This window comes from Scyliorhinus canicula, chromosome 23 (assembly GCF_902713615.1).
Source record: "Scyliorhinus canicula chromosome 23, sScyCan1.1, whole genome shotgun sequence".
Taxonomy (NCBI): Eukaryota; Metazoa; Chordata; class Chondrichthyes; order Carcharhiniformes; family Scyliorhinidae; genus Scyliorhinus; species Scyliorhinus canicula.
Genome location: NC_052168.1, coordinates 12,862,592 through 12,878,800, shown reverse-complemented (window position 1 = coordinate 12,878,800; position 16,209 = coordinate 12,862,592). Strand labels below are relative to the sequence as shown.

Genomic DNA, 16,209 nt, shown 5'->3' with positions numbered 1-16,209 from the left:
TGTATGTCACAAACAACAGTGGTCCGAGCACGGATCCCTGTGGAACACCACTAGTCACCCTTCTCCCTTTTTGAGACACTCCCTTCCACCACTACTCTCTGACTCCTGTTGCCCAGCCAGTTCTTTATCCATCTAGCTAGTACACCCTGAACCCCATGTGACGTCACTTTTTCCATCAATCTGCCATGGGAAACTTTATCAAACGCCTTACTGAAGTCCATGTATATGACATCTACAGCCCTTCCCTCATCAATTAACTTTGTCACTTCCTCAAAGAATTCTATTGGGTTTGTAAGACATGACCTTCACTACACAAAACCATGCTGTCTATCACTGATAAGTCTACTTTCTTCCAGATGTGAATAGATCCTATCCCTCAGTATCTTCTCCAACAGTTTGCCTACCACTGATGTCAAGCTCGCAGGTCTATAATTCCCTGGATTATCCCTGCTACCCTTCTTAAACAAAGGGACAACATTAGCAATTCTCCAGTCCTCCGGGACCTCACCTGTGCTCGAGGATGCTGCAAAGATATCTGTTAAGGCCCCAGCTATTTTGACCCTCACTTCCCCCCATAACCTGGGATAGATCCCATCTGGACCTGAGGACTTGTGCACCTTAATGCCTTTTAGAATACCCAAAATTTCCCCCTTCCTTATGCCGACTTGACCTAGAGTATTTAAACATCCATCCCTAACGTCAACATCCGTCTTGTCCCTCTCCTTGGTGAATACCGATGCAAAGTACTCATTAAGAATCTCATCCATTTCCTCTGACTCCACGCATAAATTCCCTCTTTTGTCTTTGAGTGGGCCAATTCTTTCTCTAGTTACCCTCTTGCTCCTTATATACGAATAAAAGGCTTTGGGATTTTCCTTAACCCTGTTAGCCAAAGATATTTCATGACCCCTTTTAGCCCTCTTTATTGCACATTTGAGATTTGTCCTACTTTCCCGATATTCCTCCAAAGCTTCATCAGTTTTAAGTCACCAAGATCTTATGTATGCTTCCTTTTTCATCTCAGCTCGTCTCACAATTCCACCCGTCATCCATGGTTCCCTAATCTTGCCATTTCTATCCCTCATTTTCACAGGGACATGGCTGTCCTGCACTCTAATCAACCTTTCCTTAAAAGACTCCACATTTCAAATGTGGATTTACCCTTAAACAGCTGCTCCCAATCCACATTCCCTAGCTCCTGCCGAATTTTGTTATACTTGGCCTTCCCCAATTTAGCACTCTTCCTTTAGGACCACTCTCGTCTTTGTCCATGAGTATTCTAAAACTTACGGAATTGTGATCGCTATTCATAAAGTAACCACCGACTGAAACTTCAACCACCTGGCCGGGATCATTCCCCAATACCAGGTCCGGTATGGCCCCTTCCCGAGTTGGACTATTTACATACAGCTCTAAAAAACTCTCCTGGATGCTCCTTACAAATTCTGCTCCATCTACGCCTCCAACACTACATGAGTCCCATTCAATGTTGGGGAAGTTAAAATCTCCCATCACAACCACCCTATTGCTCCTACATTTTTCTATAATCTGTCTACAAATTTGTACCTCTACTTCATGCTCGCTTTTGGGAGGCCTGTAGTAAAGTCCCAATAATGTTACTGCACCCTTCCTATTTCTTAGCTCTACCCGTAGTGCCTCAGTGCTTGAATCCTCCATAGTGCCCTCCCTAATCACAGCTGTGATATCATCTCTGACCAGTAATGCAACTCCTCCACCCCTTTTACCACCTCTCTATCCCTCCAGAAGCATCTATACCCTGGGATATTTAGTTGCCAATCTTGCCCTTCCCTCAACCAATTCTCAGTAATACCAATAACATCATATTCCCAGGTACTAATCCAAGCCCTAAATTCATCTGCCTTACCTGCTACACTTCTCGCATTAAAACAAATGCACCTCAGACCACCTGTCCCTTTGCGTTCATCATCTCTTTCCTGTCTACTCTTCCCCTTAGTCACAGTGCTAACCACTGTGCTACTGTGCTGCCCCCGTACAGACAGTGACCCAAGCCGGGAATCAAACCTGGGACCCTGGTGCTGTGAAGCAACAGTGCAAACCACTGTGCTACCATGCTGCCCCCGTCCCTTCCACACACAGCCCCCCCTCCCCCAAACCGCCACTCTCCCCCTACCACCCCACTCAGTAAGCCCCACCATCAAGTGGGGCCAAGGCAGGCCAGCAGCGCGGTTCAATTCCCGTACCAGTCTCCCCGAACAGGTGCCAGAATGTGGCGACTAGGAGCTTTTCACAGTAACTTCATTGAAGCCTACTTGTGACAATAAGCGATTTTCATTTCATTTCAAAGGCAGCATGGTCGCACAAGTGGCTGGCACTGTGGCTTCACAGCGCCAGGGTCCCAGGTTCGATTCCCCGCTGGGTCACTGTCTGTGCGGAGTCTGCACGTCCACCCCGTGTTTGCGTGGGTTTCCTCCGGGTGCTCCGGTTTCCTCCCACAATTCCCGAAAGACATGCACGTTAGGTGGATTGGCCATGATAAACTGCCCTTAGTGACCAAAAAGGTGAGAAGGCTCCTTCTACGAGGGGCTGTACCGGGCAGTTCCCCCCCGGGGAAGCAGGTGGGATGGATCGCTTTTTGGATAAGCTGGAGTTCCCAAGAGTAGGGGACGAGCGGGTGGAGGGTTTGGGGGCCCCAATTGAGCTGGAGGAGCTGGTGGCGGCATTGGGCAGATGCAGACAGGGAAAGAGCCGGGGCCGGATGGGTTCCCGGTAGAATTTTATAAGAAATTTATAGATCTGCTGGGCCCACTGCTGGTGAGAACCCTGAATGAGGCTAAGGAGGGGGGGCCCTGCCTCCGACTATGTCCAGGGCCATTATTTCTTTGCTCCTGAAGCGGGACAAGGACCCCCTTCGGTGCGGTTCCTATCGGCCGATCTCGCTCCTCAACGTAGATGTCAAGTTGTTGGCAAAGGTGCTGTCCAGGAGGGTGGAGGATGTAGCCCCAACGGTGATTCATGAGGATCATACGGGGTTTGTAAAGGGGAGACAATTGAACGCCAACGTGCGGAGACTCCTGAATGTCATGATGATGGCACCGGTGGCTGGGGAGTCAGAAATAATGGCGTCTACGGATGCGGAGAAAGCTTTTGATAGGGTGGAGTGGAGTTACCTGTGGGAGGCGTTGCGGAGGTTTGAATTTGGCGAAGGGTTCATCAGCTGGGTGAGGCTACTGTACAGCTCCCCGGTGGCGAGTGTAGTGACGAACGGGAGGCGGTCGGAGGACTTTCTGCTCTCCAGAGGGACAAGGCAGGGGTGCCCCCTGTCTCCCCTGCTTTTCGCGTTAGCAATTGAGCCCCTGGCTATGGCACTGAGGGAATCGAAGAGTTGGAGGGGGATTGTGCCGGGGGGTGGGGGGAACACCGGCTGTCACTATATGCGGATGATCTGCTGTTGTATGTCGCGGACCCGGTTGAGGGGCTGCCAGAGGTGCTGAAGATACTCAAGGAGTTTGGGGACTTTTCGGGATATGAGCACAATGTGGGGAAGAGTGAGTTGTTTGTCCTGCACCCGGGGGATCGGGAGAGAGAGATAGGGGAACTCCCATTGAAGAGGGCTGAGAAGAGTTTCAGATATCTGGGGGTCCACGTGGCTAGGACCTGGGGGGGGGGCTATGCATAGGCTCAATTTTTCGAGGCTGGTGGGGCAGATGGAGGAGGAGTTCAGGAGGTGGGATGCGCTGCCGCTCTCGCTGGCCGGCAGGGTCCAGTCGGTTAAAATGACCGTGCTCCCGAGGTTTTTGTTCCTTTTCCAGTGCCTCCCCATGCTGATCCCGAAGGCTTTCTTCAGAAGGGTCAACAAGTCGATTTTGGGGTTTGTGTGGACGGGGAAGGCCCTGAGAGTAAGGAGGGGATTTTTGGAGCGAAGAAGGGAGGTCGGGGGGCCTGGCGCTGCCCAATCTATGTGGATATTATTGGGCAGCGAACGTGGCCATGATTCGTAGGTGGGTGACGGAAGGGGAGAGTGACGCATGGAAAAGAGTGGAGGCGGCGTACTGTGCAGGCATGAGTCTGGAGGCTTTGGTGACGGCCCCACTCCCTCTCCCCCCGGCAAAGTACTCTTCGAGTCCGGTGGTGGTTGCATCCCTTAAAATTTGGGGACAGTGGAGGCAGCATAGGGGGGAAGTGAAGGCCTCGGTTTGGGCCCCGATATGAGGCAATCATCGTTTTGCGCCAGGGAGAACGGATGGGGGATTTGGGGGCTGGCACAGGGCGGGCATCAGACAGTTTGGGGACCTCTTCCTGGAAGGAAAGTTCGCTCCTCTGGAGGAGCTGGTGGGGAAGTGGAACCTCCCCCCTGGGAATGCCTTTAGGTACTCGCAGGTCAGGGACTTTGTTAAGAAGCAGGTGGCGGAGTTCCCGCGGCTGCCGACAAGGGGGGGGGGGTGCAGGATAGGGTGCTTTCGGGGACGTGGGTCGGGGAAGGGAAGATCTCGGCTATCTACCAACTGATGCAGGAGGAGGAGGTCTCAGTAGATGAGCTCAAAGTGAAATGGGAGGAAGAGCTAGGGGAAGAGATTGAGAATGGGATGTGGTCGGACGCCCTGGAAAGGGTGAATTCTTCCTCCTCTTGCGTGCGGCTCAGTCTAATCCAGCTGAAGGTGCTGCACAGGGCTCATATGACGGGGGCTAGGAAGAGCCGGTTTTTCGGAGGGGAGGACACGTGTGGAAGGTGCTTGGGCGGCCCAGCAAACCACACCCATATGTTTTGGGCATGTCCGGCCCTGGAGGGGTTTTGGAAGGGGGTGGCGGGGATTTTGTCGGAAGTGGTTGGGTCAAGAGTCAGGCCGGGCTGGGGGCTCGCGATCTTTGGGGTAGCTTCGGAGCCGGGAGTGCAGGAGGCGTGAGAGGCCGGCATTCTGGCCTTTGCGTCTCTAGTAGCCCGGCGTAGGATTCTGTTGCAGTGGAGAGATGTGCGGCCCCCTAGTCCGGAGACCTGGGTCAACGACATAGCCGGGTTCATTAAGTTGGAGAAGATGAAATTTGCCCTGAGGGAGTCGGTACGGGGGTTCTTTCAGCGGTGGCAGCCCTTTCTCGAATTCCTGGCGTAGGGGTAGAGAGAGATCAGTCTCTGCAGCAACCTGGGGGAGCGGGCAGGGGGTGGGTGGGTTTGGGGATGGTCGGGAGGTTTGATTTTGCAGCGGTGGGTTCGTTCTGTTCTTCTTTTCAGTTCTTTTTTGTATAACCATTTGCTATTTGTTACTATTTATTTTGGGGGGGGGGGTGAGTTCTGCTCTAGCTTCGGTGTGGAAGCACGATATGTATGTTTTAATTTGCGGGAATAATTTGTTATTGTTATTAGAAAACTTGAATAAAAATTATTTTTTTTAAAAAAGGTGAAAAGGTGTTGTTGGGTGACGTGGATGGGGTGGAATTGAGGGCTTAAATGGGTCGGTGCAGACTCGATGGGCCGAATGGCCTCCTTCAGCACTCGATGTTCTATTGGGAATTAAGGCTGCGCACCGGTAATTGCCGCTTTAATTCACCGGCCCCGCCCCCCCTCCCTTCCCAGTGAGGAAGATGTCGATCCGGGGACCGGAGCCCGCTGACGTCAGCGGGGCAGGCCGGCCGGCCCTCCTGAACGATGGCGAGTCGTTGAAAGCGGAGCGGGCGGAGGTAGGTCGGTGCCGTATCGGCGGGGGCAATCGGCCTCCATCGCCTGCCATCCCGGCAGCGGGGGCCGCGGTGAGGGGCGGAGCGGCGGCGCCGGGCGCCCAGCTCGAGATGGGGCGGGTATGGGCGAGCGCGGGCGGCGGCTCGACCCTCGCAGCGGCGGCGAAAGAGCCCCCCCCCCCCCCCCATCGCCCCCTCTCCCCCCCCCATCGCCCCCTCTCCTCCCCCCATCGCCCCCTCTCCTCCTTCCCCCCCCCATCGCCCCCTCTCCTCCTTCCCCCCCCCCATCGCCCCCTCTCCTCCTCCCCCCCCCCCAATCTCCTCCTCCCCCCCCCCCAATCTCCTCTTCTCCCCCCCCATCTCCCCTTCTCCCCCCCCCCATCTCCCCTTCTCCCCCCCCCATCTCCCCTTCTCCCCCCCCCATCTCCCCTTCTCCCCCCCCCATCTCCTCTTCTCCCCCCCCCCCCATCTCCTCTTCTCCCCCCCCCCCATCTCCTCTTCTCCCCCCCCCCCATCTCCTCTTCTCCCCCCCCTCTCCTCTTCTCCCCCCCCCCCTCTCCTCTTCTCCCCCCCCCCCCCCCTCTCCTCTTCTCCCCCCCCCCCATCTCCTCTTCTCCCCCCCCCCCCCATCTCCCTCTTCTCTCCCCCCCCATCTCCTCTTCTCCCCCCCCTCTCCTCTTCTCCCCCCCCTCTCCTCCCCCCCCATCTCCTCTTCTCCCCCCCCCATCTCCTCTCCCCCCCCCCCCATCTCCTCTTCTCCCCCCCCATCTCCTCTTCTCCCCCCCCCATCTCCTCTTCTCCCCCCCCCATCTCCTCTTCTCCCCCCCCCCCCCCTCCTCTTCTCCCCCCCCCATCTCCTCTTCTCCCCCCCCCATCTCCTCTTCTCCCCCCCCCATCTCCTCTTCTCCCCCCCCCATCTCCTCTTCTCCCCCCCCCATCTCCTCTTCTCCCCCCCCCATCTCCTCTTCTCTCTCCCCCCCCCATCCCTCTTCTCCCCCCCCATCTCCTCTTCTCCCCCCCACCCATCTGTCCCCTTCACCCCCCCCACCCAGCTGTCCCCTTCACCCCCCCCACCCATCTGTCCCTTCACCCCCCACCCATCTGTCCCCTTTCACCCCCCCACCCATCTGTCCCCTTCACCCCCCCACCCATCTGTCCCCTTCACCCCCCCACCCATCTGTCCCCTACACCCCCCCACCCATCTGTCCCCTTCACCCCCCCCACCCATCTGTCCCCTTCACCCCCCCCCACCCATCTGTCCCCTTCACCCCCCCCACCCATCTGTCCCTTCACCCCCCCACCCATCTGTCCCCTTCACCCCCCCATCTGTCCCTCCCATCTGTCCCCCCCACCCTCACCCCCCCACCTCCTGTCCGCTTCACCCCCACCCCTCCTGCACCCCGAGCAGTGGCTGCCCCTCCCACCTCCCCTCCCCCACAAACAGGCTGCAAACACTGACATCGTCTCTCTCTCTCTCTCTGTTTAAAACCCAGAGCAAAATAAAAATGGAGCTGAGAGTTGGGAACAAATACAGGCTGGGCAGGAAGATTGGCAGTGGCTCCTTTGGTGACATCTACCTGGGTAAGTTCAGACCACTTGACAACATTTCTTAATGTCACATTTGCTGGGGGGGGGGGGGGTCTTGTGTTTTTTTTTATTTCAGTAGTGGAGGCAACTTTGTCTATTTGTACCCTTGTTTTGTTAAATCATTTTCTTTGGGTGGATTTGTGTTTTTTGTTCTTTCTCTAATCTTTTTTTGAAATGGTTTTGTCATTTTATCTTTTTGTGTAAAGCTTTGGGTTTTATTTCTGTGCGCTGGGTTTGTGCCCTGTTGTGTCTAACCACCCCCCCCGTCCCCCCGTGCGTTCTCTCTTCCCACCCCCCTCCCTCCACGTCCCTCTTCCTTTCTTTAAAAGGAAGCAGCTGTTGAAAGTTGCTGTCGATGGCTGTTGTCGGGGAGCTGCCCTCTGATCGTTCAAACGGGCAGGGGGATGTGTGTCTCTCTCTCTTGCTGTCTGGGTGTGTGTGTGTGTGTCTTGCTGTCTGGGTGTGTGTGTGTGTGTGTGTCTTGCTGTCTGGGTGTGTGTGTGTGTGTGTGTCTTGCTGTCTGGGTGTGTGTGTGTGTGTCTTGCTGTCTGGGTGTGTGTGTGTGTGTCTTGCTGTCTGGGTGTGTGTGTGTGTGTCTCGCTGTCTGGGGGGGTGTGTGTGTCTCGCTGTCTGGGGGGGTGTGTGTGTCTCGCTGTCTGGGGGGGTGTGTGTGTCTCGCTGTCTGGGGGGGTGTGCGTGTCTCGCTGTCTGGGGGGGTGTGCGTGTCTCGCTGTCTGGGGGGGTGTGCGTGTCTCGCTGTCTGGGGGGGTGTGCGTGCGTGTCTCGCTGTCTGGGGGGTGTGTGCGTGCGTGTCTCGCTGTCTGGGGGGTGTGTGCGTGCGTGTCTCGCTGTCTGGGGGGTGTGCGTGCGTGTCTCGCTGTCTGGGGGGGTGCGTGTCGCTGTTGGGCGTGGTGCGTGTCTCGCTGTCTGGGGGCGTGTGCGTGCGTGTCTCGCTGTCTGGGGGCGTGTGCGTGCGTGTCTCGCTGTCTGGGGGCGTGTGCGTGCGTGTCTCGCTGTCTGGGGGCGTGTGCGTGCGTGTCTCGCTGTCTGGGGGCGTGTGCGTGCGTGTCTCGCTGTCTGGGGGCGTGTGCGTGCGTGTCTCGCTGTCTGGGGGCGTGTGCGTGCGTGTCTCGCTGTCTGGGGGCGTGTGCGTGCGTGTCTCGCTGTCTGGGGGCGTGTGCGTGCGTGTCTCGCTGTCTGGGGGAGTGTGCGCGCGTGTCTCGCTCGCTGTCTGGGGGCGTGTGCGCGCGTGTCTCGCTCGCTGTCTGGGGGCGTGTGCGCGTGTGTCTCGCTCGCTGTCTGGGGGCGTGTGCGCGTGTGTGCGTGTCTCGCTGTCTGGGGGGGGCGCGTGTGTGCGTGTCTCGCTGTCTGGGGGGGGGGGGGGCGCGTGTGTGTGTCGCTCTGTGTCTCTCGCTCGCCCTCTGTGCCTCTCGCTCGCCAAAAAACACTTGTGGGCATCAGCTTGGTGGGTGCGTGTGTGTGGGGTGGACCGAGTCTGACCACCAAAAATATCAAATCTAATCCATCCATACCCCCCCTCTCTGGGTCAGCGATGCTCCTGCCAGTGGCCTGTCTTTGCAGAGACCTGGTCCCAAGGCTGGCCAATCTATCAAAAATCCTTTCCATTTATCAATTTTGGTTCAAGCTCCAAGAGTTTCCAGTTCCTCCTTTAAAAGATGGAAGGACCATGGACACGAGGCTAATTATGTTTTTTTTTAAATGTTCTTGTTAACGCATTTATAATTTTATCAATTTTCATGAAGACTGTCAAGTGCCTCATTGATCACTGAGTGTGCCCCCCCCCCCCCCTGCTGCTGCTGCACCAGCTCATAAGGTGTCCAGTTATAAAGCTTACCTTGCTGGACTCCATGGACAGGAGGTGGCTCCAACTGCCCTTCGTCCATTGTATAGTCGGGGATTGGTTTTACTATTGTTGGCCAAATCGAGGGTGCCTGTGGTCCCTGTTTGGAGTGGGGCCACCCTGGCAAGGGTATTCCAGTTACTGACCAGAAATGGCTTAGCAAGCAAGGTGCCCCTTGGCTGGAGGGCTGCTGTTAGCGATTAAAACTGGTGTTCCGAAGAAAAGATGCTCAGAAGAGCATGCATGTGTTAGCAATACTCCCTAGCAAAAGTAGTTCCTGCTGATTTTCCTCCCCCTCCCAATTGTCTCCGTGAAGTATGAATTGTGAGTTGGTCCGACTAACAAGATATCTTGTGTAGAATGTGTGCACATCCTGCAGTTCTTTCCTCCCAGTCTGATATATTTGGTTGTTGGTAGCAGTCGACTTGACGCATTCCAACAGCTCCGGTTTATTTTTAATACAAAATGCTGCAGTGGTGTTTTCTTTTTAATATGACGCCTATCCCTTTTCTTAAATGACGGTGCGTGTGTGTCGAGCCCAGGGCTGGAAGCTTGAATTCTGGTGCTGCCTGATTTTCCAGCTCTGGCTGTTGTGCTGGGTGGATAAGGGTTTGTGTTTGGGAGCTTGCGGTGGATGTTCTTGTTCGGTTGAGCAGGGAGGTTAAACAAACATCACGTCAACCTGACAGAAACTTGCCCTTCGCCTACAATGGTTGGCACTGCTACCTCGCAGCGCAAGGAAGCCGGGTTTGATTCCGGACTCGGGTGACGGTCTGTGTGTTCTCCCCGTGTCTGCGTGGGTTTCCTCAGGGTGCTCCCATTTCCTCCCACAGTCCAAAGATGCGCAGGTTAGGTGGGGTTACGGCGATAGGGATGTGGTCCTAGATAGGGTGTTCTTTCAGAGGGTCAGTGCAGACCGACTCGATGGGCCTAATGGCCTCCTACGCTGTAATGATTCCAAGGCACGATGCTTGGTTTTTCCAAAACGTTCAACACGCTTTCTCCGTGCCACCAAGAAAAGGCTTAAAAAATTACAACGTTAAATATTATGCTGTGACGTTTCGAGATATTGGTCTCTCTTGATATCTTTTGACCACTTCTCCCATTCCACATGGGGAAAAGTGCCCTTAAATTGAGGCTGGAAAATAATTCCAGTGTTGTGCTTGGATTTTTAAAATTTGATTGGTACCAACATACGAGAGAAATCAATTATGCCAAGTTTAAGGAAGATTTATAATAATCTTGATTTGTGTCACAAGTAAGCTTACATTAACACTACAGTGAAGTCACTGTGAAAATCCCCGAGTCGCTGCACTCCGGCGCCTGATCGGGTACACACAGGGAGAATTCAGAATGCCCAATTCACCTAACAAGCATGTCTTTCGGGACGTGTGGGAGGAAATTGGAGAGCCTGGAGGAAGCCCATGCAGAGACGGGGAGAACGTGGGAGACTGGGAGACTCCACACAGTGACCTAGGCCGGGAATCGACACTATAACTCTATCCCAAAGTGCTTTACCGAATGGTCACTGTTGTGTCAGAATCAGCCAATTTACCAACAGCAAGGTCCTGCAAACAGTGGGAACAGATCATCGCCTTTTTTTAAAATCATGCTGATTAAGGGTTGGTATTGGCCAAGACATTTTGGAAGAACTCCCGTGCTGCTCTTCAATCCTGTGAGGACAGCTGGAGCCTTGGGTTAATGTTCCGCCCAAAAGGCGTGCAGCACTCCCTCTGTGCTGGTGTGTCAGTCTGGTTTGCGTGCTCCAGTTCAAAGTGGCAAGTGAACCCCCGACTTTCAGACGTGGGTGAGAGTGCTGCCCACAGCTAGGGCCTTGAGCGTCTGGTGAGCTTCCTTCAATTCCTCGTGAACCCTGACACAGTGCGCCCACCCCACCCCAGCGCTGCTAACCCGCTGGTGTCCTCCTGCTACCCGATGTCGAACTGAAACCTCCACTTCTGTGTATTTTTCACTCACCTGTTACTGAAATTATCTTGGCAGCATTTAATCTGAGGAAGAACCTTGCTTTGTAACTGCCTTTCTCGGATTGGCAGAGGGGATTTGTTTTAGTGGGGAAGGAGGGAGGGGTGGGAAACTGTGGTTGAGGGATTAATGATTGCACTTGAATCCAAGTCGTCCCTTGAACCTCGATGGTGTATTTTTGCTTTGGGCATTTTCAGGCGCATCATTCGATTGGTAACTCTTACAATTTCTCGCTAATTTTGTTTTGCCTCAGTCATGACTAAATCATGTTTTAAGGGAACCACAAAACAAGGAAGTGGAAGATAGAGAGGATTGGGACATAGAGGTCAAGGTTGCAATTGCGACAACTAAGTTCTGTCCTATACAGAGTTGGAAGCTGGAGTGTGACTCAGAGGCTGAGGACCCTGAGATTGTGTTGCTTTTGCGAAAACCGTGGCCTTGAAATGTCAGTGTGTGAAAATTAGGGGAGCTGGGAGAAGAGGACTATCGTGGGAGTTGGTTTCTGGGCATCCGTGCATCGGAGTTGATTCCGCAGGAGTGGGGCTTTGATGCTGATAGATGCAGAATCACGGAGGGCGTTACCGTCGATTTGGCGGTTCTCTCATTTGATCCCCAGGATTCGACAAGCACCACTAACCGAGGCGCTCAAGGGTCTTACCGTGGCATCAATAGACAGTCGAGATTTTGTTGCAGCACCAAAGGGTGTTCAACACACAGCCATATAAAACCAGGCTTCCAAAGGTCCCTGTTGTCAAAGACACGTTGGTGTAACTTGGAGAAGGCAGCACTGGCACTGTTGACTCGTGCTGTGCACACTTAAGGGTGGCCAAAGGAAAACGTACAAGGATGCACGCGAGGCCCAACTCAATGGCATTAATACCATTGACTGGGTGGAGAACATAGAATATTACATTACAGCGCAGTACAGGCCCTTCGGCCTTAAATGTTGCACCGACCTATGAAACCACTCTAAAGCCCATCGACGCTATTCCCATAGAACATAGAATAATAACCCTTTATTGTCACAAGTATGAAGTTACTGTGAAAAGCCCCTAGTCGCCACATTCCGGCGTCTGTTCAGGTAAGCTGGTATGGGAATTGCTGCTGGCCTCATTCTGCGTCACAAACCAGCTGTTTAGCCCACTGTGCTAAACCAGTCCCTAAGAGAAGGCTGTGGACTGCTCGGTATGGCTCCACCTGATCCATCAAGGCTCGGCGCCGCAGAGGAAGGAGCGGGAAGCCGTCCAGGGCTGCGAAATTTGGACATTCTGAATTCTCCCTCGGGTGTACCCTAACAGCTGCCATAGTTTGGCGACTAGGGGCTTTTCACAGTAACTTCATTGCAGTTTTAATGTAAACCTACTTGTGACAATAAAGATTATTGGATTATTATTATTATTGAAGAGGTTTAAAGGGGGGGAATTCCAGAGTGAAGCGGGGCCTCACCAATTTGAGCTTCAGCCACCAATGCTGGGGTAAAAGGAGAGTTGCACAAGGTGAGGCTGTAATACGAGGAACGGGGAGGTTGGCGCGAGGGAGCTGGCGAATGTTAATAATGGGGAGGAGCAAGACAGCGGAGACCTCGTTCAACTGACCACTCTCACGTCAGTGAGGGCCACTGATGGGTGATCGGACCTTGGTGCAGGGCAATATGGAAGCAAACAGCGTTATCAATGAGCTGATTTTTATAGAGCATGGAAGGTAGCAGCTCAACTAGAACAGCTTAGCTGAATTTTGAAGTGGAAATGGCGCATTCATTGGCTTCAGAAGCAGATGGATGGGCTGTGGTTAGAAGTGGGTAACTGCGGAGATGAGAATGGAGGGTTATTGGGACACTGAGATTGCAAACCGTCTGGTTTCAGCTCATGAAGTGGCTGGGAGGGGGGGGGGGGGGGGGGGTGATTTTTGTGGTTGGGGGTGGTTTGGGGAAATGTCATAGATCATGACTTTGGTGTTCCCAGCTCTGAGCTAGAGGAAATTGCAGCTCATCTCGGTAGTTGAGCAGATGCACTGGCTGAAGTCCAGTTGGGAAAGGCGTGTAATCCCACTGAGGACAGTGCAGGGGGAGGGAGGCATGTGAAGAGGATGTTATGATCGGCAATGACCAATCCTGCAGTAAGGAAAAGGATGCAATGTACCGCGGTGACTAAAATCATTTCTGGGGCAATGTTGGCTTTTCAGAAGGGTGCAAAAAGTCAGATTTTTCTTTTTGTGAGGTGTGCGTGGACCTCAGTGAAGTTCCAATAACGCTGGAGGTGGAGGCTGTTTGCAAAGGGGTCAGGGTTTTTAATTTTATGTGAAGTGGGTAAATGATCACTGTTAAGCAGAGGGAGCTAACAGTTTGCAGTGTCTGCCCCCCCCCCCCCCCCCCCCCCCAAACGTGGATGCCAGGAAGAGAGGTTGGATGGTGGGCACCATTTGGGGTGGGTTTTGAGGAGCATGGGGTGGCTCCAGCTTAAGATCTCGGATGAAAGAAACAGGGAGGTGTTTAGTTCGGGGAAGCTGGCATGAGTTTGACTAGATGGCTATGTTGGCTGTGAAGGGGAGACAATCGATGGCCTCCAGTTTTGTGACAGCAATCTGTGGGCCATCTTAATGTGCTGGTGAGAGTGGTGTGAAGGGATGGTTGATTGCGAAGCAGAGAAGTTTGGGATTGTGAATGCTCTATAAGATGATCCTTGTGCAGTGGGTGGTTTTGGCAGAAGAGTGCGGCATTGTTGAGCTTGATTTAATCTGGCCACATCTAGTGATGCATGCCTAAGCAAATTGTGTGCCAAGATATGACGTTTGCATCCTGTAGTCTTGGGAGTGATGACAGTGTTGGGGGCGGAGGGGCAAGAGCATGTTTCTTCCAAAGTGGGCAACTGGGGCGAGAGACGGCATAGGCTTTGCTGGTGAGAAGAATGTGAAAAGATGGAATTGGCTGAGTATATGAGCTGCAGCAGTATGTGTAAGCGGGACGGCCCACTGTGATGAAGACCACAGGAGATGACACTATTATATAGAGGGTGGTGAATTCAGGAGTGAGCAGGAAGAGACGAGATGGTTAACCTCTGAAGTATTGTTCAATGCAGAGGTTGAGGAAAGAAAGTGACAGTAGAGAACAAGGATTCTATAGGGGGAAGCAAAACGGGTTGAACAAGGTGAGGCATTGGGGGGGAAAAAAATGATGAGAAATAATGTGATCAGAGCCTTACAGCATTATGGAGATTTGAACAGGGCGATGCGTATGTAGCCAGGAATAGTGAGCACCAAACTTCGAACTCGGCTCAATGGCATAATTTCTTTGCTTAAGTTATCGATCTTTCAGCCTCATTAAAACTGCCTGGTGAGGCCAAGAAAGAGGCTGCAGACATCCTAACTTTGCATTCTGAGTTTCTTTTGCACTTTCTTGAAAGTGTGGTAGTATTGTGTGGCTGACGGGGGATACATGAACTCTGTCACGTCTGGGAGTTAGAAAAAATATTGTTGTGCACCAGCCTGAAGATGAAATGCTGGAAGCACTTAGTTGGCCGTGCAGTTTTTTGTCAGTGTAGTTTTTTGTCAGTGTAATAGGCCGTGTTAATTGCTTTGGTGAGCTGCGCATGTGGTCAATTTTAGTGCTCTGTTGAGTGTGCTGTCTGTTTTCCCATTCATATTGCAAAATCGCGATTTACATTAAGTTTGCATGACTGTCCTTGGTGCAAACAAGCCTCTATCGTGAAAGAGCTTGGGAGTAGAGCCAATTGGGTTGCTCTTTGGAAGAGCCAGCATATTGTCGGTGGGCCGAATGGCAGTTTCAAGTGCTGTACGATCCTTCTTTGCTTTGCCGTGGAGTGCTAAACAAGCAGATTAATGATGACGGGGATCGAGTTGCTTTTGAGCATTGAGCCTCCTTTTAGCACCTTTTCTATCCCCCGCCACTCCTTTCCCTTCCCAGCCTGTGCTTTCCACTCGCCTGCCAGCTGGCTTTCAGGGGCTTGCGGGGAGGGGTGGGTTTTTTCTGTGCTGTGGTTTCACAGAATGTACTTTGTGGCGAGAGACTCTGTCAGTTTCCCTGGCGGGGCTGGGGTGGGCTGCCCAGTCTTGCTCGACAAGTTTTGCTAGGCTCGTAAGGACTGTTGAATGTTTTGAGCTTGTCTGCTTTGCTGAAATCCAGTAAATTGTGGTTTCGAAACTTTTTTAAAGGAAAATTTATATCTCTAATACTTCAAATATGTCAGGTGTGCAATTTCTTTTTCTGGAAGGAGCTTCATTTTTTTTATTGCCTCATCTTTTTTGATCGTTTAAAAAAAAAACTCCATATTTTGGATGTTGCATCTGGTGTGGCAGGGACCATTGTGGGTTCATCGAAGCAGATTCCCAAACATTTTAGAGGCATTTTGTATTGGAGCCATCTACACCAATTCCAGATTCGCGCAAACTCTTCACCAACCCCCCCCCCCCCCCCCCCCCCCCCAACATGTTCGGTGGCAACCAATTCTCGAAAGTGCATAATAAACGGTCCCCATGAATTATAGAACCCCCTCCTTCATCCCCGTCCGCTCAAATTCCACCACCTCGAGAGTCAGAAATTCAAGTAGGTCCCCCACGCTCCCCGCCAAGCAGAGGCACGGGGTGCAGAAGCTGACCGCCACCCCAGCAGGACCTGCCTCCGGTCAATCAGCAAAGCGAAGGCTAAAACATCTGCCCCCGCCTGCAAGTCAGGCTGGTCCGACATCCCGAATATGGCTTCTAGGGACCCTGGCTCCAAGTTCATCTGTAGAACCCCCGAGATGATACTGAAAACCTCCCTCCAATACCTCTCCGGCTTCGGACAGGGCCAAAACATATGTACATGGTTTGCGGGGCCTCGCTTGCAATTCTCACATACGTCCTCCACTCCCTCAAGGAGTCAGCTCATCCTTGCCCTCGTGAGGTGTGTACACGACCTTCAACTGTATCAGCCCCAACCTCTTGCATGAGGCTGAGGCGTTCACCCTCTGGAGCACCTCACACCACAGACCTTTTTCCATAACCTCCCCAACTCTTTCTCCCACTTGGCTTTAGCCCCCTCCATGGATACCCAGTCCTCCCCCACGATCATCCCGTAGATTGGCGACACCACCCCCTTCTCCATGCCCCCTGCCTTCAGTATCTCTTCCACCAGC

General features: G+C 53.2%; 1 protein-coding gene across 2 annotated transcripts in view; it reads left to right on the top strand.

Annotated features, from left to right (window-relative positions):
• Positions 1-16,209, top strand: part of LOC119956272 (casein kinase I) — an 80,027-nt gene that overhangs the window by 13,416 nt on the left and 50,402 nt on the right. Inside the window, exons 1-2 of one of the 2 annotated variants that reach the window (XM_038783340.1) lie at positions 5,527-5,652; positions 7,143-7,230. In XM_038783340.1, coding sequence (XP_038639268.1) covers positions 5,557-5,652; positions 7,143-7,230 — 184 coding nt within the window. In that variant the 5' untranslated portion in view covers positions 5,527-5,556. Of the gene's footprint in view, positions 1-5,526; positions 5,653-7,142; positions 7,231-16,209 lie in introns of those variants that run through there. The other variant, XM_038783341.1, reaches the window with a different exon arrangement.